The sequence below is a fragment of the Colias croceus genome, chromosome 1, assembly GCF_905220415.1.
Source record: "Colias croceus chromosome 1, ilColCroc2.1".
NCBI lineage: Eukaryota > Metazoa > Arthropoda > Insecta > Lepidoptera > Pieridae > Colias > Colias croceus.
In genome coordinates, this window is record NC_059537.1 from 3,058,366 (window position 1) to 3,078,488 (window position 20,123).

Consider the following 20,123-nt stretch of genomic DNA (forward strand, 5'->3'; position numbering starts at 1 on the left):
AAGTACACCTGCAGGTCACTCCATCAAGTCCGGTGGTAAGGACTCAACATAACTAACAAAATGAACCCAAACTCGACACACCTAGCTCTAATCGTTTATTAGTTCCAGTAGCAGTCTTCGAAGTACACCTTCAGGTCACTCCATCAAGTCTGGAGGTATGGTCTCAATGTAACTAACAAAACGAGCCCAAACTCGGCATACCTAGCTCTACTCGTCTAATAGTTCCAGTAGCAGTCTTCGAAGTACACCTGCAGGTCACTCCATTAAGTCCGGTGGTAAGGTCTCAACATAACTAACAAAATGAACCCAAACTCGGCACACCTAGCTCTACTCGTCTAATAGTTCCAGTAGCAGTCTTCGAAGTACACCTGCAGGTCACTCCATTAAGTCCGGTGGTAAGGTCTCAACATAACTAACAAAACGAGCCCAAACTCGGCACACCTAGTCTCTACTCGTCTATTAGTTCCAGTAGCAGTCTTCGAAGTACACCTTCAGGACACTCCATCAAATCCGGAGGTAAGGTCTCAACATAACTAACAAAATGAGCCCAAACTCGACACACCTAGCTCTAATCGTTTATTAGTTCCAGTAGCAGTCTTCGAAGTACACCTTCAGGTCACTCCATCAAGTCTGGAGGTATGGTCTCAATGTAACTAACAAAACGAGCCCAAACTCGGCATACCTAGCTCTACTCGTCTATTAGTTCCAGTAGCCGTCTTCGAAGTACACCTGCAGGTCACTCCATCAAGTCTGGAGGTAAGGTCTCAACATAACTAACAAAATGAGCCCAAACTCGGCACACCTAGCTCTAATCGTTTATTAGTTCCAGTAGCAGTCTTCGAAGTACACCTTCAGGTCACTCCATCAAGTCAGAAACTAAATATGAAATTTATAATCCCATAAGTATAAAATCTATAAATAAAATGAATGCGTGAAGGATCAAGTTTATTAGGTCAAATATTTTGTAATCGTACAGTGATCTTTTCGTAAACGAGGAGCTGCTTACAAGCGTCACAGTGTCCACTCACAACGGCGGCCGAGCGCAGACTAAAATATTTCATTACAAATTTTTGTGCAATAAATCAAGATGAGCCAGTAAAATAACCCTTATTTCAATCCAATAAGTATCACGCGTTACAACTAAATATGTGAAAAAATAAGGTTTGATTTCTCAGCCTATTTGTAACATTTTGATAGTTTTCTTTGCTACCTTTTTGAGTTGGACATGTCTGCTTACTTAAAATATTTTTAAATCATTAAATTTATTTTATTAAATACTTACATGAAAAATGTTCCTTTATTCAGCACGATATTGTCAATTTTGTGTGAAAGGGCAACGGAAAATATTTTTTATAATATTATAAACCAAAATTTTCGACTAAAAAATTGCTACCATTTAAAGATTAACCCTTAATTCACTACCTGAGTCCATTGGACTCACATCGAACTTTCAAACTATTATATTTTTTTCCCCTGGTGACTTATTTCCTCCACCGTCTCAGTACCTTCCTGCAGTGACGTGGGCACCGCGGTAGCGAGAGGACGTGCGCCTGCGCTGCGTAATAGGTAAGTTATTACGTCGAGTGAGTCCCATGGACTCATACTAGTGAATTAAGTAATATTTTATTTATTTGTTACGATTCTTAAATGTTGCTTATTTGTCGTATTAATGATATAAAAATATGTATTTTAATATTTGTTGTTGTTGTAGGTTTGTAAAATGGATCTAAAACAACATAAAGTTGTAAATATGAATCCCAACAAAAACATTTTCATGTAAAATGTTGCCAAGACGAGCCCATACGACTCGCACTGTCAAAAAGTTATCAGATCTCATGTAGAGCCAAGCTTCTAACACTACACGCCCTAACTCTACAAGGCCTAACTTCACAAACTCTACACCTTAGTCAAAATATGTGGCTTGGCCATTTCGCTACATTCACATCGGCGCGGGCGTAAGGTGAAAAATTAATTCACTGTTCATTACTTTTGTGTTATACAATAGTTCATGTAGTAACGAACGGCCAAGCCACATATTTTGACTAAGGTGTAGAGTTTATGAAGTTAGGCCTTGTAGAGTTAGGGCGTGTAGTGTTAGAAGCTTGGCTCTACATGAGATCTGATAACTTTTTGACAGTGCGAGTCGTATGGGCTCGTCTTGGCAACATTTTACATGAAAATGTTTTTGTTGGGATTTCATTTCTTTTTGTAAGTTGTTTGTAACAAAATTTTATAAGTATGTCGATTAAAGTTTTAATTTTTTTTTAACAAGGAGTACCTATACCTATATATATATCTAGGGGAACCAAGTTTTAGATTATTAGATTAGACCTCTAGCGTCATCAAAATTTAATTTAAAATTACAGGTCTCCCATCCCCTAGTTTAAGGGGTTGGGGGATGAAAGTTACAAGTTTTATAATTTTTTTGTTGTTTGTGTGCTAATACTAGCTTACATACAAAATTTCAGCTTTCTAGGACATTAGGAAATACCTTAAGAATTTTGATGATCATCAGTGAGTCAGTGACGAAATTAGCGTTTTTTAGATATAAATAAAATCTGAAGTATAAAAGCTAATGTAATTAAAACTTAATATATTCAATAAGTCCGCTATTGACAATATATCCCGAAAATTTTGTTGATCTAGCATAATCCAAACCCAAGTTATGAGGGTTCAAAAAAACGTCGAAGCGCTTCGAGAAAAGGTAGGTAGTGCCCGTGCGCTTCGCTTGTTCGCTTGGCTCGTCTTGGCGGGGGCACTACCGTGCCCCCAGATGAAGACCAGGCAGATTCTGTTTTGGAATCATGGATCACACAAATTATGAATGATGAAGATGCGAGCCATTCTGAAACCGAAGACAAGCTATCTAGGACAGAAAGAAAGCATTGTTATCCATGTAATTACAAAAAGAGAACAAAGACTGCACATTCAGGCACTAGATGTCTGAAGCCTGTATGTTTGAGTTGCTCAAAAATGGCATGCCGTCGCTGCCTGCAATCGGTGGCAATACCCCATTGCACGTTTTATTTTTTTGTATAGAAGCGTACATTTTTGTTGTTTATTTTCGGTTTTGCATTCCTTTAGAAGTCTTATAAAATTAAAAAGAGCCATTAGTTAAAAATATTTGCCATTATTGTAGGGCTTTGAAAATAACTCTGTTTTCTAAGACTATTAGAATAAGTTTTTTTTTATTTTTAAGAGTATTTCAGAAGTTTATCCAGTTTTATTATTTTTTTGTAGTGCCTTAATAAACATTTAAAAATAATAATAAAAAAACTTAATAAAAAAAAGAGTTTTATTTGAAAAAAACACGCCAAGAAAATATATGAGTCCAGTGGACTCATGGAAGCTGTTTATGTTAGCAAATTTCACCTAGTGAATTGAGGGTTAAGGATTAATCTATCTATAGTAATTATTAGTTTAATTTGGTTTTGTATTATTTTGTCGCAAAATGTACCGAAAAACTGCTTATTTTTGTCAGATTCGTAAACGCGTCCTTAAGAACATCGTTTTGGTTAGGCTTCCATTATCAAGCAATTTTAAACTTCATTCAATTGACATACAGTTCAAATTATTTTGTACTTTTCAAAGACCTAAGGGAGAGTCTGTTCTGCCAACTTTTAGAAAAAATAAAAACATTTCTAATGTTGGCCCCTCCGATGTAATCATTTAATATTAGATTTAATATTTTAGTTTTAATTATTTATTATTATTTCTTATTTTTTTTTAAACCTTATTTTTGTATATTTTAATTTTAAGCTAATACATTAATAAATTATTTCTTTCTTTCTTCGATTTCTTGTCAATGGTTAAGACTTAAGCATAGACAACCTCTTGATGTTGATTTGTTGTTTGAAATTTGAATTCAAAATGGCGTTTTATTAATTGTTTTGGCGGAAGATAAACAAAATCTGTTCTTCGTATATCGTAGATTTTCTTACTTATTTACTCAGTTAATGTACAGTACATTGAATTTTTTAATTTGTTATATTTCTGCCAAAAGTGAAAGAAGAAGAAAAAGTGTTATGTGTAAACAATGTTAAAATCTTTGTGTAGATAATAATTGATAATAATTATTAATGTGATTTGTGACTAAGTATTTGCAATATATACCCAATGACTGTTCTATTAAAGGAAGATATAAAAAATAATAATTTTTACGAGAAAACTTCTCTATTACGTCATGTTCTGGCTGTAGAATCAATTGGAGAGGAGATAATATTATTATTGTTTTGTCCAAAGAAAACAACGACTTCTTACAATTCCAATATGGCGATCCGAACGGCAACGATATATTGGAAATTTAGAATGAGATTTTAAAATAGAAATCCCGCAAAATATTTCAAGGAAAAGTATAAAATGTGAATCTAGTTGTATTCACATAATATTTAAGCCGAATTAAGTCCTACATGCCTAAATAAAGATATTCAGTAAAATTCAAAATTCAAATGGAATTATCCATTTTTGCTGATAATAGTGAGTTTTAATATTATATAAAAATGTTATATATAGGTAATTATTATTATATTATAATAAACTTATTGATCTACATTGTTGGTGTTTTATTTTTAATTTCCTATAAATTTGAATAAGGATGAGAATTAGTAGTGATGTTACCCAGCATCGAAAATTTTATCGATATCGATATGAAGTTTTATCGATAATATGTACTCAAAGAGACATCACTAGCAACTTCAACTTTTAAATGTTGGCAGCAATGTGGATCATTTTTGACGTGAACTTTTCATAGGTTGGTATCTAGACACGCGGCAGCGTGTCAAGCCGAGTTCAAGCGAAGAGAACTGGCGAGCAGCAGCCGTGTGTATATTTACACGAACCATTTCGAGCCACTTTTTTAAACTGTTTTACATACTGTTTATATTTTGTGAGGTTCTAAAAACTAGCCTCATCAAATTATGGGGTTCAATAGGTCATTAGTTGTTTGCTTTGTGAAAATAATTATATTATTCAAATTAAAAAAGTTATATTTTGGAATAAACATTGTTCTCTAAGGGAAAATAAAACAATTGAGTTTTCAGTCAACCTAAGAACTTAATACATCTTTGTAAATAAATTTCTGGACTGTCTGCAGAACTTGGCACACATTTAGATCTCATTTCTTTTTTTGGCAAATTAAGTCAACGATTGAACTCGGCTCCAATTTTTACATTTATGTTTTTGGTGGGATATAAGACTTAACCTAAGTAATACATGCATATGTGTGCGTGAGCTCGAAATCGAAGTACTGAGTGCCGTCTCTTCCTATACCTATTACTTGCTCTGTTAAGTTAACCCGTCTAGCGTCATACGCACAGATGTTATGCGTCCCAAGTATGTCGAGGTAGTTTACGAAATCTAGCTTTTTTATGACTACCGAGTTTGAAAATTTTATTTACCCTATTGTTCTATAATTATATGCCATGTATGATATATTTTTGGAAAGAGGAAGAAACTAGTTATAGCATAAAAATGTAATCATGACGATATATATTTTCTATAAAATTATAAAAAAATTGATTTTCTTTTGTTTTAATTTTAATTGCTTACATACCTACTAACACTTACATGATAATGGTGAGTCATCAAATGATCATATTCACGTTTTCATATCACTACACGATTGCCAAATACATTCACTTATATTTTCACACATTTAACACAACGTATTTCACTATGAATAATAACAAATATCCATTATTCACAAACAAGAAAAAAAGCGCCATTTTGCGTCTTCCGCACTGAAAAGTTGAGACACTTTTTCACTGAGTATTCTTCAAATATCCCTAAAACCAATATCATAAACGTATTCTACGTAAAATTTCCAGTAATATACGTCTCAATTATCACTCATCTAATTATTCCTCTCGGCATAATTCACAATCCAAATATTCGTTGAACAAGACGAACTTTACAAAGTACAAACTATGGCCGATGACGCAACTCAATCAATGATTCACTTTTTTTTTTTTTTTTGTGGTGTCTGTATTTCCTGTCTCGGAGTCGTGTCGATTTGAATTATAAATGTTTAAGGCATAGAGAAATATTTTTTATACTGGAAACATTCACTTGTACGTCTCTACTGATGACCTTCAATGTCACGGGCCGCGTTACGCACAGTGTTTGTCAGCGCAGGACGCTCTCAGTACAATTTGAGTTACGCTACAACCGCTGTGCGTAGGAGGTTAAGAGGCTGATTCAAGAATGTTCTGCCATATTTTTCATTCTGTCAAACACAACGACAGTGCAGAGATAATTATTCCAAGCCCTGACACCGATATTTTTGTATTAGGCCTTTATTTCTGGCATAAACTTGAAAATATACTCGCCATCTTTGAATGCTCCCCCCCACTCCCCCATGCAACTATTTCACTGTACGAACTATTGAATCGTAAACAATGGACTATAATTGTTAATTATTTAAAATAATAATTTAAAAAATATATTCATGAGTTTTCAATCTATAGTGGTTTAAAGTTAACTCAAAAATGGACCATTTTCGTAAATTTTCTAAAAAATCTTAGAGAAAGTGTAAGAAATGTTATAGTATGCTATATATTCGTGATCTACTCAATAAGCTCTTTCATTTGATACCCCACGCGGCATGTTTTGGAAATGTTTATTTTTTTCTTTGTATGCCATATTTAATAACCGGGGTGCGGGGAAGGGGACCACAAAACTGGTTGGCAACATCTGTCTATAGGATGTCTGGGATCTATACAATATATATCAGAAGTCAGATTTAGGTCCGCTATTTATGCAAACGAACATCTCCTTGGAGCCTGCTCTATGAGCCAAAAAACTGTTATCGTTTGATAAAGCATTTACATTCTCTTGTTTATCGAATTTTTGATGGGTCCGAATTAGGATTATAATGATAACTGCGTTAAAAACAACCGACTTTAAACTTGCACTTGCAACATTTACAAATGCAGACAAAAATGCTCATAAAATAAAAACTTACTGGGCCTATCCGAATAAAATTTTTATGGGACCAATTCGACACCATCCCGCATCGAACAAAAAAAGAATCACGTAAATCGGTTCAGAAACCTCGGAGTAATCGGTGTACATACATAAAAAAAAAAAAAAAAAAAAATTGGTTGTCTGTAAAGTCGGTTTACTGACGATAATTGAACGTGACAACGTCCGATTGTGCTTCTTTGTCGCTCGTTCCGCGCTCTCGTTTCCTCCTTTCGTCTCCTCCTTTTTTTTGAAGTCGGTTAAAAAAAAAGGAGTAGTTTTCCTATTACGGTGGTAGTTATTTCCAGGTAACTCTGTATTAGGTTATATCATCTCCTATTACGGCCCTATTCATAGAACATATTAAAATTACCAGCCCCCCTAGCCAAGTGGCATACAATTTATAGCGTTTCTCTTTCTACAAACGTTGACGCCTTAACGAATACGATAAACGACAGGTAGCCAAGTGGATTAGAACTTGGCGAACGCTTATTCTATTGGATCGTACGCTAATGTCTATGGCTTCGAATTCTAACGTCAGTCAGCGTACGTCAAACTGTCAACTGTCATTCAGTTTGACATTGGTAATGTTGAAAAATATTCTTGAAATATTCAAATTAAACTGCCGAATTCCGAAAACGGAAAAAGTAAAAAGTCAAAAAATTTTTGAAGTGAACTAAAAAATACAGGTTGTGCTTTAAATTATAAAAATACAAATAGAGGTAAGTTAATTTTGCATTTGCAATGAGGCATAAAAAGATATAATGTCTTCAAGGTTTAAATTTAATTTATTTATGTGTACTTATTTTTCTAGTTTAGAAATGGAGAGACTGCGCGCCAGCCAGGAGCAATTTTCTGCTCTTATAGAATTCATGGAAAGGTACTATTAAAAAAATACAGTTTTGATTCCAAACTTGCTTCAATATTTTTATAATAAACAATGAAATCATTAATACCAAGTGCTTCATTGGTGTGTGTTACCCATAGGTATGGTGACCTCTCTCGACCACAGCGGGGACCTCAGGGTCGACTAAAAGCCGACCAAATGTGGGCAAGGCTCACATTATTACTTAATTCAGTTGGTGGTGGGGTTCACAAATCACAAGAGAAGTGGAAGAAAGTAAGTTTGAACTTGCATCTTGTTAACCTAGCTGTATATTTCAAACTCTCAATTGTTTTGCTATTAACTTGCATCTTGTTAACCTAAGTGTACATTGCAAACTCTCAATTGTTTTGCTATTCACTTGCATCTTGTTAACCTAAGTGTATATTGCAAACTCTCAATTGTTTTGCTATTTACTTGCATCTTGTTAACCTAAGTGTATATTGCAAACTCTCAATTGTTTTGCTATTAACTTGCATGTTGTTAACCTAAGTGTATATTGCAAACTCTCAATTGTTTTGCTATTTACTTGCATCTTGTTAACATAGCTGTATATTTTAATATATTCATTTATTTTGCTATTGCCCTTTTCATGCACCGCTTTAACTCACAACATGTAAACCTAAAGGTCTGGGCAGATTGGAAGACTAAAACAAAAAAAAAAGAAAATGTTGATTTCCAACCACACAAATGGTACTGGTGGTGGTCCAAGCAGCAGGCTGTCTCTAACAGTTTTGGAAGACCGAGTCTGTGCCATACTGGGAGAGACTGCTGTTCTTGGTCAAGCTGGCATACAAGAGCATGGCTTTAATGTTAGTACTATTATATTATAGCAACTTTACGTATCACACCAATTCCTCTGTAACTTGCATGGCCAATAATAGATATTTATTTTGAAAGAGATTACATATAAGCCTCTTTCAACTTGTGTAAAATGAATTGTATTAAATAAATAAAACAAATAAACAGCTTGAAAATCTATACTAATATAATAAAGCTGAAGAGTTTGTTTGTTTGATTGAACACGCTAATCTCGGGAAATACTGGTCCGATTTGAAAATTTCTTTCGATTTTAGATAGCCCACTTATCGAGGAAGGTTATAGGCTATATATATCATCTCGCTAAGACCAACAGGAGCAGAGCACTGCAGGTAAAACTACGGAGCACAGCTAGTGTTTGAAAATGTAATTCCATCACAATATAATTAATAGATATTTAATGTTGATGAGAACATTAAATATCTTTTAATTACATTTTATTCTTTATAAATCTATATCAATTATACAAAATACTTAGCTAACAATTCCTAATCGTAACATTTGTAAGTGTTAAGAGTATATGATAAAAGTTATAAATAACTAATATATTGATAAAAATAAATATTTTTCAGGCGCCACCAGTACCAAGGGAAGAACCCATTCCTGAAGATGTGGAAATTGAAATTCCTGTAGGCTTAGAGAATTTTAATTATAATAGTAAGTTTTATTAAACTCTATTTACTTATTAAATTAGCCTTCTTCTAGGAGCTGTTTTCAATCGTCATAATATAGTTTAATCGATAATAATTGAACATAATTCATTAAATGACTTGAATAAATTAGTCTTTGCTTGTATCCTAGAGAATATTATTCAACAGATGGAATGGATGAACATTTCTAATTTATAATATAAGTGGAAGTCAGAATTATATTTGCCTCCTTAACATTATTTTCATTACTCAACAGCAAGTGTTCCAACATTGCCAGCATCACCGCTACTGCTAGACCCACAGCCCTCACCACCACCACCACCAGTACGTCCGCCGCCCCCTCTACCGCGTTCTCCTCCGCGTCCCACTGGTCGACGGTCATCGGCGTCACCGCGATCTGCGACTGCCTCGCCGCGACATGGGATGCAGAGAGCTCGCAGGAATCGCGGCTTAACGCCATTTGACCGGGCCGCTACAGAATTTGTGGCGGTTGAACAACGACGCCTTGCACTGGAGGAGACGCGAGAGAAGCTTTCCCATGAGCGAGAAAGGGAAAGGGAAAAGCTTCTCCATGAACGTGAGAGGGAGCGTGAGGAACTTTTCCACCAAAGAGAAATGGAGCGACTGCGGCTGGAGTCGCTAAAGGTTGAGGCAAATCGCGAGCAAACTAGGGTGATGCAGCAAATAGCTGTTATCGGGCAAAGGTTGCTCGAGATATTGCCTCAAGGGCCCGCATCTTAATTTTTTTTTCATAGGGTTTTAAGTGCATTATTTAGTGCCTTTCTTTTTATTTTTTTTAAGTGCTTGTTTTAGATTTTAATATTTTAATTTAATAGTTTAAGTACAGTATTTTCTGTCCTCAGTCTTTAGTTGTTTTACTTTTTACACGCTTTTTATTAGCTTCACCTGTATGTTTGAATGTTTGTTTGTAACCGACTTCTTTGGGCGCGATTTTGACCCACTTTAAACGGCCAGATTTCGTTCAAACTTTGTAGATTTATTGAGGACCGATGACAATACACTAATTTGATAAAATTATTCCATTTTTCAATTTGCAAAAAGCGTGTTTTTTAGTTTTTTTTAAACTATTATTATATATATCTTTAAATTTAATAGGATTTATATGTACTTAATTTATTTTAAGTGTTTGTTTTAGATTTTAATATTTTAATTTAATAGTTTAAGTACAGTATTTTCTGTCCTCTGTCTTTAGTTGTTTTACTTTTTAATCTTTAAATTTTATAGGATTTATATGTACTTAATTTGTTTTAAGTGTTTGTTTTAGTTTTAAGAATATTAAATAAAACATATATATACATAATAATAGTATATTTTATTACTTAATTAGTTAAGTAGTTTATACCACCATTAATTCAGTACACACTTTTTTAAATACTAACAAAAAAAACAATAATAAAAATTACAAACTTAAAAATATTATAAAAAACAGGTTGAGGCTGCAACAATGATCAATTTTTTCACCTATGACCTGCACTAAAATATGAGCAGTTATCAGAAACTTTAAAAGGATTAATATATACTGTAACTAATGCAGTTTCATTATTTAAATCTGTGTAGGTAAACAAAATAATGTTTTAGGAGCGAAAAAATATTATACAAAACTACTTGGTCAGGCATACTAAATTAGGCTTAAAAGTAATACACATTAAAACTACACACAACACACTTTAAAAAATACAAAAATACAAAAATAACCTACTAAACTAATCTATTAACTAAATTATTTAGCATTATTCTGCCACTCATCAGCTCATCTTGGTTGCTGGAAATGGGTCCAACCCCCACACTCGGTTCATCACCATCCTCTTGTTGCTCAGCCATATTATTAGGGGGAGGTAATTTAGCATCCAGTGCAATATTGTGCAGAACACAACATGCAATAGTTACCTCACTGGCAACACGAGGATGGTAATGGAGTGTACGATGCTTCAGCAAGCATCTCCAACGAGCCTTCAATACACCAAAACATCGTTCAATACAATTGCGTGCCTGTAAATGGCGTGTAGTGTACACCTCTGCTCGAGAACCTGGTTCGGCATTTAAAATTGGTGTCATCAGCCACGCTCTCTGTGGGTATCCAGAATCACCTTAAACAAATAATGTAGTTAAAGAGCTTTATAAATTATAACTCCAATATTTTTATGATAAATATGTAGAAGTAGGTAGGAATTAAATGATTTACCTAATAGCCACGTCAATTCACCATTTTCGTGAAGTCCACGCATGTATGGTTCCACTTCACTGGATGACCATATGAAGGAATCATGCGTGGCTCCACCATATTTTGCATTGACATTGATAACACAGCTCAACAAAAAAACAATTTTTTTTTGTTGCCCTGGATATTTCTACAGATTTATATATTTCAAGTACCCAGTTTGCGAATGTAATCATTAAAATTATTTAATTGGCTCTAGTTTTTTTTTAATTTGGATTTTCATATATAAAAATTTCTTACGGCCCTTCAGAGTACGGGTTACTAACAAGTGTTTATTTTTAGGTGAATTACGTTTTCTGCACATTTATTCGCTCAGACAGAACCCTATTCTATAAAACTGACTGTAGAATATCAGAATAATAAATGGTTTCTGTAAAAAAACATTTTTATGAACAACAATGTTCGGTTTGTATCGAGTTAAAGAAACCCAGTAGCACTTGGTCAGCAAAGTGGATAGGTATACGAAATTCCCTTGATGTTTTTATTAATAGAATTAGACAAAGCAAATTCATTAGGAATAATTAATAAATATGAAAATTTAGGCCTTTGAGGGAATCTAGAAGTATAAGAAGAATACCCGATGGCCCTACAGGACGGGCGTGTCGACAATTGATAAAAAATGAAAATTTAACAAAATTTAATAACTGATGCTGAATGTAAATTATGGAGAGATATAGTATTAATTAATTTAAGATTAATTTCAAACACCAAATTATAAAGAAATGGCACAACAGTTGTTTAAAAAACTTCATTATTTTATGAGCAAATACGAGCATAAAGCTACACTTTGCCCACAGTCTCCTGGATAGATATCCAGTAAATCTGCGGAATTTCTGTGAGAAACAGGAAGAACACATCGAAAAAGAAGTAAAAATTATGGAATAATGGTATCAGGGTATATGGGATCGTCACATGATGGCAGATTACTGATGGTCCATAAGAAAACTATTGTCCCAAAATTAACTAAGAAGACAAGCTTATAAAATCTATTTCCTTGTACTATTTCATAAGTTTTAATGATTTTTCTCTATTTTTATATCCATTTGAATTAATTAAATACTAAAACAAAACAATAAGTAAAACTTTGTAATAAATAAATGATGTAAAAAAAATATACCTTCTATTTCATGCTGCATTTTAGAGTCTAGTAAGAAAATTAGGATAAAAAAAAACTAGAGCCAATCTACCAAAACTATTAATAGTTCTGTATATAATATGCATTAAATTATTCGAAACCACTTTCACATCCAGGGCAACAAAATCATTGTTGACCAGTGTAATCTTTAAATTATCATCACATATCTGAAAAAAAAAAATTTAAGTTATAAAAAATATTCTATTTGCAGTTGCTTTGTTATTTTGTTTTAATGAAACATGATTAAAAACAATGCTTACTAACTAATAATACATATGCAAAGAAAAATAGCTTACCATTTGCACATTTAAGGAATGGTATCCTTTTCTGTTAAAATAATTCTGTTCATCAATGTGGGGTTTTACAATTGATATGTGAGTGCAATCTATGCATCCAATTACCCCTGGCAATTGAAATTTCCTTTGAAATCTGTAATTAGGTACATTCACATTTAATAATCAAAGACAATTACCTACATATATTAAACATATAATACAATTGTTAAAAAGACTTTCAAATGAATTTGTCATAATATTTTGTAAACCTTTAAAACATTTAGAATTGAACAGAAACAAACATTTTGTGGTATAATAGAATTGTTTGTGACTACAATAGCAGCAACCTTCTTCAATGCAAAGGATTATGTTATTTATTAAAATTGTACAAAACATTGAAAGTTTTTTTTTTTTTTTATGTCAGAGCAAGCAACTTAAGCATAAGAAATAAACACTTGCAACATAAGAAGTGTTGCAGGTGCTTTGCCGGCCTTTTATGGACAAATAAGCTCTTTTCTTGAAGGCCCCAATGTCGTAGTTGTACATTGAAAGTTATAAATAAATTAATAAAAACACTTACTCTTGTCGAATTCTTGTTCTTTCTTGGTGTGTTTGAGGGAAAACTATCCATTTTTTCACTATCCGAGGACTGTTGAGTGCCTCCACAACTTGCCTAATGCATCTACTTGTAGTGCGTTGTGGCAAATGTTGTGTGACACCCACAATTCTCTGATAGGATCCCGTTGCGAAGAAACTCAGAGCGCAAAGAACCTACGAATATAAGTAGAATTAGGATACGTAATATAGGTACCTAATAGATATGCACAACACATGACTTTCATTGGGCATTTAAAATATCGGACATCACTAATAATTATAAACAATCGCAGTGAAGAAACTGTGGATTACCTTTACTTCCAAAGGAATTTCTTTAGTCCCCCGTATGTTTGTTTCGTTACGTAGGCTGCAGCAAAGCTCGCTAAAAGTTTTTTTATTTAACCTAAAACGCTCCTGAAACAATTGTTCCGGCATTTCATTGATTGTCTCTAAACTCCGTCTGGACGCATTTCTTTTTTGGCGCCTGAGCCAAAGTTCTTCATCGTGCGCAGCTTTTAAAAGTCTCAAAGCGTGCATTTTATGAAAACTAAAATTTTATAATCACTAAACACAACACGAAACTTCGACAGCTGATTATAAAATCGCCATTTTGTTTCGATTTCTACAAGATGTTATAGCGTACGCTAGTTATCGAACGCCCATTGGCGTAGTCTCCTGTCAAAAGTGCCACTTGGCTAAGCATTTGTATGGCGCCTGTCGTATGACTTAGGTAACGTTTCGTCACGTTTCGTCTAATAGAATAGAAAAACATTGCCACTTGGCTACCAATTTTCGTTTCGTTACGCTGGGTCACGTGACGTATCTCCAGCTTATGTCAATCTCATACATTCGTTTATCTATTCTATCAAACGCAATGACTAAGGAATCCTATGGACAGGGCATATTGTTCTATACAAACAACTGATTATACAAATATCATGCATTTCGATACCGAAATAATAAAACTAATACTGTCTCTTTCTAACTAATGAATATTCTGATGTGATGTGAAAAAATATGACTATACGTCAGTCAGTGCTAATTCTATACCGCTTGACATTTGAAGTTAGCTCAAATACCTACTGTGGCCGGTCGCCATTTTATGTTCTCGTTAATACGATGTACATGCTCTGTCATTGCTCCGTAGTAAACATTGAAAAATATTGAATATTTTTGTGATTGTGACAAACATTTGTGTCTAAAACATATAGAGTGGTCAAGGACAAATAGTGGCATAATGCCAAAGCGCAGTATTGTGAGATGTGGCTCCGGAAAGAATGAAAACCAGAAAAGTTTGTCTTTGCACCGGTATGTATACGTTTTGACTGAAATATTAGTTATTTCTTTGCTGATTTAGTTATTTTCATGTATATTGAATTAAGGAGTATTCACAGACTATGTTCAGTGCAAAATTGTTACCAAATATAGCTTTATTTTGTATATTTTCGTTCTAGTAAAATAATGAATTTGGGTGCTAGTGATGGCTTATAATATCGACATCAGCAAAATGTTCGATGATGACGTGCGTCTCCCAAGGCTGTGTCATTAATCTTAAGAATAGTTGCTTTGGTGAATACACTTCCAAAATAACAAATTAATTTTGCCAAGAGCAGCAGAAGGAAAAATAAAACACTTAAATTTACCTAATATGAATTTTAACTTAAGTAAGATTAATCGCTTTTATAGTACCTACTTTAATTAAAAATGTATTTATAAATAAGTCAGGTCAGGACTAAAATTATAATAACCTAAATATTCATTTTTTGAAGGTTACCAAGAAGTGAAAATAGAAAAGGAGAATGGTTAGAAGCAATTGAAACTGAAAATATCAAGCCAAATGTAAAGGATATATCATAGTACATTTCCCAGAAAGTGCTTTCAATAGAACAATGGATGTGATTAGTCTGCACGATGATGCTACACCAGTATGTCTGCCGCTGCATTCACACAGGGTGAGGTTTTTATCTGTAGACACGTGATGTCTTCCAATTTACTTTTGGTCTTTTTATTTAGATTTAGGGCTGTCATTTATAATCTAACGTTTCTCCTATTTTGAAGGAGGCCTGTGAACAAACTGAGATGGTTTTATATGATTTTTTGAGTACAAACTTGGGTGATATTTGGTTGTTGAAATGTTATTGACTGAGGGAAAGTGCAATTTACTTTAAATACATGGGGTGTTTTAAGTTATTTTTCTATTCTTTATAAATTTATATATATAAAGCATTTGAATGCCATAAAACCAAAAATATAAATTCAAATTCCGCTATTGTAAGCCCTAATGTTGATATTAATTTCAAACCATCAGCATTGCCCTTTTAATTAAAATGTATTGCATTTTAGTTTAAATGTAAAGTGAACAATGCTAGTTAATGTAAACTGTGACATTTCATTTCCAGGTACCAGTTGAGCCTCAAATCCCGAACTCAAAAATGAACAGAGTGAATCCGAGTGCATCCCAGGCTGCACAAAATAGTTTAGCTCTATAATTTTCTCTGTTATTATATATTATTGTTTTTTTGTCTATTATTTATAAATAAATAAATTACTGTATATTGTGTTGTTCATCGTAATAAAATACTATTATATACCTGTATTATTATATATGTTGTTTCATTATATTACATTCCTCAAAACTGAAATTACCAAATTGTAAGTCTACCGTAATCCTTATATCGAAGTCAAAATTGAACTGGATTTATCAAATTATACAGCTATCTTGTCCTGCGAGGTTGCTGGTGTTTTACAAGTAACCCTGTATAGGTGTTACCGTCACGAGCAGCCTCCCGTCCGATTAGGGCCCTTCTGGCCTCCTCCACTCAAGCGACAGCTCAAGCCGAGGTTCGTGGTCCCCGTCAAGGGGGGACGCCCTTGTGCATGTCGCTACCAGGGTGAACCTTCAGTTCACCCCCGCGTCCGCGTTAAAATGTAGAAGCCCTTCTGGCTAACATTGAGAAACACCATAAAAAAAAAAAAAAAAAAAAAAAACGAGCAGCCATCGCCATACTTAATTTTATTAATTGGCATTGTCATTTTTTCCATTTGTAATTTTACGTCTATGTTTTGTACAATAAAGTTAAAATAAATAAAAAAGAGTGTGTGTTTATGTACACGCGTTAGAAGTTACTTCTTTGGCGTATGGACAAAATACTAGAATATACAACTTGAACATAGTTATCAATTTTCATACCACCTAGAACTTACTTCATGCTGTTAATTTTAGGTGTCGGTGTGCGCGCGCATCGTAAAAATTCACTCTCACTATTTTTCTCCACCGCGCCAAAACAAATACTTATAAATTCAAAATAAATATATTAATATTATTTTTATATCGATAAACATTATTCTCGGCACTAAACACCGCCATGTTTTGTTACAAGCATTATGGCGCCGGCCACACTTTTTTTGTAGGTATGTCACTTCCATGTGATTCCATATTCATTGATCAAACGTTACGCTAATAGAAAGCCACTTGGCTAGGGGGGCAGAGACGTTAGAGCGTTTTCACATTGTCCGGTCCGATATCGGATATCGGACGCCGATAGCCGATATCGGAGGCTAAGTAAAATGTATGATTTACGTACCTGTCTTTCACATTGTCCGGTCCGATATCGGATATCGGAGCCAACACCGATATTCCCGTGAACTATCGGACGATAATGTTCAGTGTTACCAGCTCAATTTTCGAAAAGGTAGTATACCAACAGCAAAAAAAGCACTAGTTTGTGTATTTTCAGTCATTTCTAGGCGCTAAATGTAAAAAAAAAAATCCTTTCATTTACTTTAAACCTTTTTATTAAGAAAACATTCATTTAAGTATTTAAAGGCATTAAAAATACGATTTATACGGGAGCTATTTTAATATCGTCCTATAATATACGGCAATTGGCTGAACTGAAGTAAACAAAAATATATTGTGTTCTTAAATTCAACCGTATCTTCGAAATATTAGTATCTTTTATCTTTATTTACTCATTCTGCCTCGCTCCTCCTCCTACTCGGACTACTGTTGTGCTGTAAGCTGTTTATTGTATTGTTGTCATTGAGTCACAGATTTAGTGCTTTGTTTTAGCGCCGATATCAAACCTGTATAATAAATAGCACATCTAAATAATATTAAGTAATTAATAATATCAAATCTTTTTTATATTTTACTTTTCCAGCTGTTTTTGAAGTCGGTTTCTTTATTGTAGTTATTTTTACTGGATGTACAACTACGATCTATCAGTTGATTTTTTTTAAATCAAACCCTTTTTATTGAAAAGAAAATTTACAATACGGCAATTTTGTTTAGTTTTCTCTAAAATTTCAGAATTAGAATGCGGCAACCCTTAGACTAAGGATTGGTCTCCGCGCGCGCGCTACGACTAGATACCGCTCCACCTAAAAACAATAGCTCCGTGAGTGCGGCAACTCAGTTCTGTAGTGTGTGTAAGGCAATTTGTAAGGACGCTAGTGTGTGTGAAGAATTGTACTGCCAGCTACATAAATTTTACCCCATAAATGGGAAATGGGCTATCTTGGAAAGAAGTTTGAAAAATATTTTCATTTCATTTTGGCCTTGCCGGGAATCGAACCCATGAACATGTGACTCAAATCCACTTGCGATGCCACTATACTATCACAAAGGTTTTTTAAAAGTAAAAAAGCAGTAATAAAAAAATAACATATGAGTCAGTTAAACAAGGTTAAACAGAAATAAATTATTGTTATTATCATTTTTTTATAATATGCGTTAGTACCTAATACTCCTAATAGTATTGAAAAAAAAAACATTATGAATAAAATAAGTTCAAATTAAAAGTGTGTTTTTGGGATATGCAGTACGGCAACACTAAATGGCGTCGTATTTTCGTAAACAACATTTTCAAAGTACAGGTGAAATATCGAATAATACGATTATTCCTGATGTTACGTGATCCCAGTGTCTTTCTTATTATTTGTTGTATTTTTTTTAAACAGTTTTATGGCACAAACAGGCATTTTACTTCAGGTTTTGTCCAAAATCTTTAGAAACTATCGGTACACCCTCTCCACACAATGCTCGTGACACGACTGGCTCGGGTACGCCGATTTCGGCGTACTTTTAGTTGCCGCATTTTTCGAGTACGCCGGCGGTATCTAGTCGTAGCGTGCGCGGAGACCAATCCATAATCTAAGGCGGCGACCCTAAATTTTGTCAAGAACGCGCGGCGACTTTTGAGCTTGTTTACTATTTTGGTTGTCATGGCTATATTATTATTAGTCTGTGGTACTATGTACATTGCGGAATCTGTGACTGTGAATTAGTTTAGTTTAATTTATTTCTGTTTAAATATTTGCACCCCCAGATATTAGGTAGAATGTACATATTAGCACTATAAAATTGTAATAACAGCACCTACATTTGTAAATGTAATTTGAATTTGTATTTGCTAGTTTCGTCGCTTTAATACTGAGTTGAATTTTTTTTTTATTTTATTTGTATAAGAACATAACAGTCATACATGATTTAATATAAAAAAGTTCTAAAATTCACTACGACCACACAACATGTTCTAATAATAAAAAAAGAAAAACAGCATATAAAAAAACAAGCCTCACAATGAAGTTGAATATTGAAACTAGATTCTGACTCTGCAGAGGGTACAAATCCATACTCCGCAGTCAGCAGATTAAACCGGTTTGAAAAACATCAGTTTATTTATTACTATTTATTTCATTTAAAATAAAGTTTATTTTTTGTAACACAAATGCATCCACTGTTTATTTTAATTCCCAATATATCTACTTTTCCAGTTTCTGGCAACACTCATGTTATCGGGACGATATTATCGGATAATGTGAAAGGGCAAATTGTGTCCGATATCGGATATCGGCTATCGGCTTCCGATATCCGATATCGGATCGGATAATGTGAAAACGCTCTTATTACTCTAAAAATCGAAATCTGACATCTAGAATCGAATGCATTGATTACTTGTGAATAAAAATCATCATAAATTAATAAATTCGATTGACAAATATTTCAAATCCGTATCGATTAATTCACTTTAATCGATGTTTTTAAGCAGGTTACCTCTCTTTGAAGATAAAATTGATAGACGTCAAATGTTGCCTATTAAATTGGCTCGACTATAATATTTCACTTGCATAAGTAAGTAATGCATTTACCAAAAATCGTAAATGATCGAAAACATGATTTTATACATCATTTTTATTTTAATACAGATTATAACACTTTTCGCTAAGGATGGTAACACTTATTTCTTGTGTCTATGGTCATTCGATGGATTTCAAAACGAACAATGTTGTTTATGAAAATTCAAAAAGTACGATACAATTGTGCGTTTGGTATAACAAAATATAGAATGTAGTTCAGTAAGAGAGCGCTGTTAGCATAATGTTCAAGCATCAGCGTCCGCGCCCTTCAGCCTGAGGCGCGCGAAGTCTTCGAAGATTATGTCGTCGTCTTGTTCTTGGCCATTTTCGTTTCTGTAAACAAAATTCGATATTAGTTTACGTGTAGTGTAAGTATAGTGAGGTCTTAGATTACAAAATAAAAGACAGATGGAGCGTTGCCGAA

At 33.7% G+C, this 20,123-nt stretch overlaps 2 protein-coding genes and 2 long non-coding RNA genes across 5 annotated transcripts in view; 2 read left to right on the forward strand and 2 right to left on the reverse strand.

The window, feature by feature from the left end:
* The first annotated feature begins 2,671 nt into the window (after positions 1 to 2,671).
* Positions 2,672 to 10,067, forward strand: LOC123696984 (formin-like protein 2). The gene is made up of 5 exons (XM_045643394.1): positions 2,672 to 2,704; positions 7,775 to 7,840; positions 7,948 to 8,080; positions 9,235 to 9,319; positions 9,569 to 10,067. Exons 2-5 carry the CDS (start codon positions 7,782 to 7,784, stop codon positions 10,051 to 10,053), a joined length of 762 nt encoding a protein of 253 aa, XP_045499350.1. The 5' UTR covers positions 2,672 to 2,704; positions 7,775 to 7,781; the 3' UTR covers positions 10,054 to 10,067.
* A 559-nt stretch (positions 10,068 to 10,626) lies between these two features.
* Positions 10,627 to 14,504, reverse strand: LOC123697037 (putative nuclease HARBI1). Of its 2 annotated transcripts, XR_006752167.1 has the most exons (5): positions 13,871 to 14,504; positions 13,542 to 13,732; positions 12,983 to 13,115; positions 11,516 to 12,853; positions 10,627 to 11,420 (listed from the first exon to the last, which is right to left on the reverse strand). XR_006752167.1 is itself a non-coding variant. In XM_045643457.1 (3 exons), exons 1-3 carry the CDS (start codon positions 14,093 to 14,095, stop codon positions 12,950 to 12,952), a joined length of 582 nt encoding a protein of 193 aa, XP_045499413.1. In that variant the 5' UTR covers positions 14,096 to 14,501; the 3' UTR covers positions 12,887 to 12,949. The 2 variants fall into 2 exon arrangements, 1 of the variants encoding a protein (XP_045499413.1); XM_045643457.1 differs by lacking the exons at positions 10,627 to 11,420; positions 11,516 to 12,853 and having other exon boundaries at positions 12,887 to 13,115; positions 13,871 to 14,501.
* Positions 14,505 to 14,590: 86 nt separating this feature from the next.
* On the forward strand, positions 14,591 to 16,111 carry LOC123697110. The gene is made up of 3 exons (XR_006752179.1): positions 14,591 to 14,866; positions 15,328 to 15,510; positions 15,958 to 16,111. It is a non-coding gene; the product is annotated as an uncharacterized LOC123697110 (long non-coding RNA).
* Positions 16,112 to 19,736: 3,625 nt separating this feature from the next.
* LOC123697145 overlaps positions 19,737 to 20,123 on the reverse strand; it is a 1,129-nt gene continuing 742 nt past the window's right edge. Inside the window, exon 2 of the long non-coding RNA XR_006752193.1 lies at positions 19,737 to 20,032. This is a non-coding gene — a long non-coding RNA (uncharacterized LOC123697145). The remainder of the gene's footprint in view (positions 20,033 to 20,123) is intronic.

Bases quoted from the DNA above. Each gene is read 5' to 3' on its own strand.
- LOC123697037 (XM_045643457.1), bottom strand. From the start codon at position 14,095: ATGCACGCTTTGAGACTTTTAAAAGCTGCGCACGATGAAGAACTTTGG. The intron at 13,733-13,870 runs GTAATCCACAGT...TTATATTCGTAG, and splicing joins AAATTCCTTTGGAAGTAAAG to GTTCTTTGCGCTCTGAGTTT. The intron at 13,116-13,541 runs GTAAGTGTTTTT...ACCTAATTACAG, and splicing joins AGAACAAGAATTCGACAAGA to ATTTCAAAGGAAATTTCAAT.
- LOC123696984 (XM_045643394.1), top strand. From the start codon at position 7,782: ATGGAGAGACTGCGCGCCAGCCAGGAGCAATTTTCTGCTCTTATAGAA. The intron at 8,081-9,234 runs GTAAGTTTGAAC...AATATTTTTCAG, and splicing joins CACAAGAGAAGTGGAAGAAA to GCGCCACCAGTACCAAGGGA. The intron at 9,320-9,568 runs GTAAGTTTTATT...ATTACTCAACAG, and splicing joins AGAGAATTTTAATTATAATA to CAAGTGTTCCAACATTGCCA.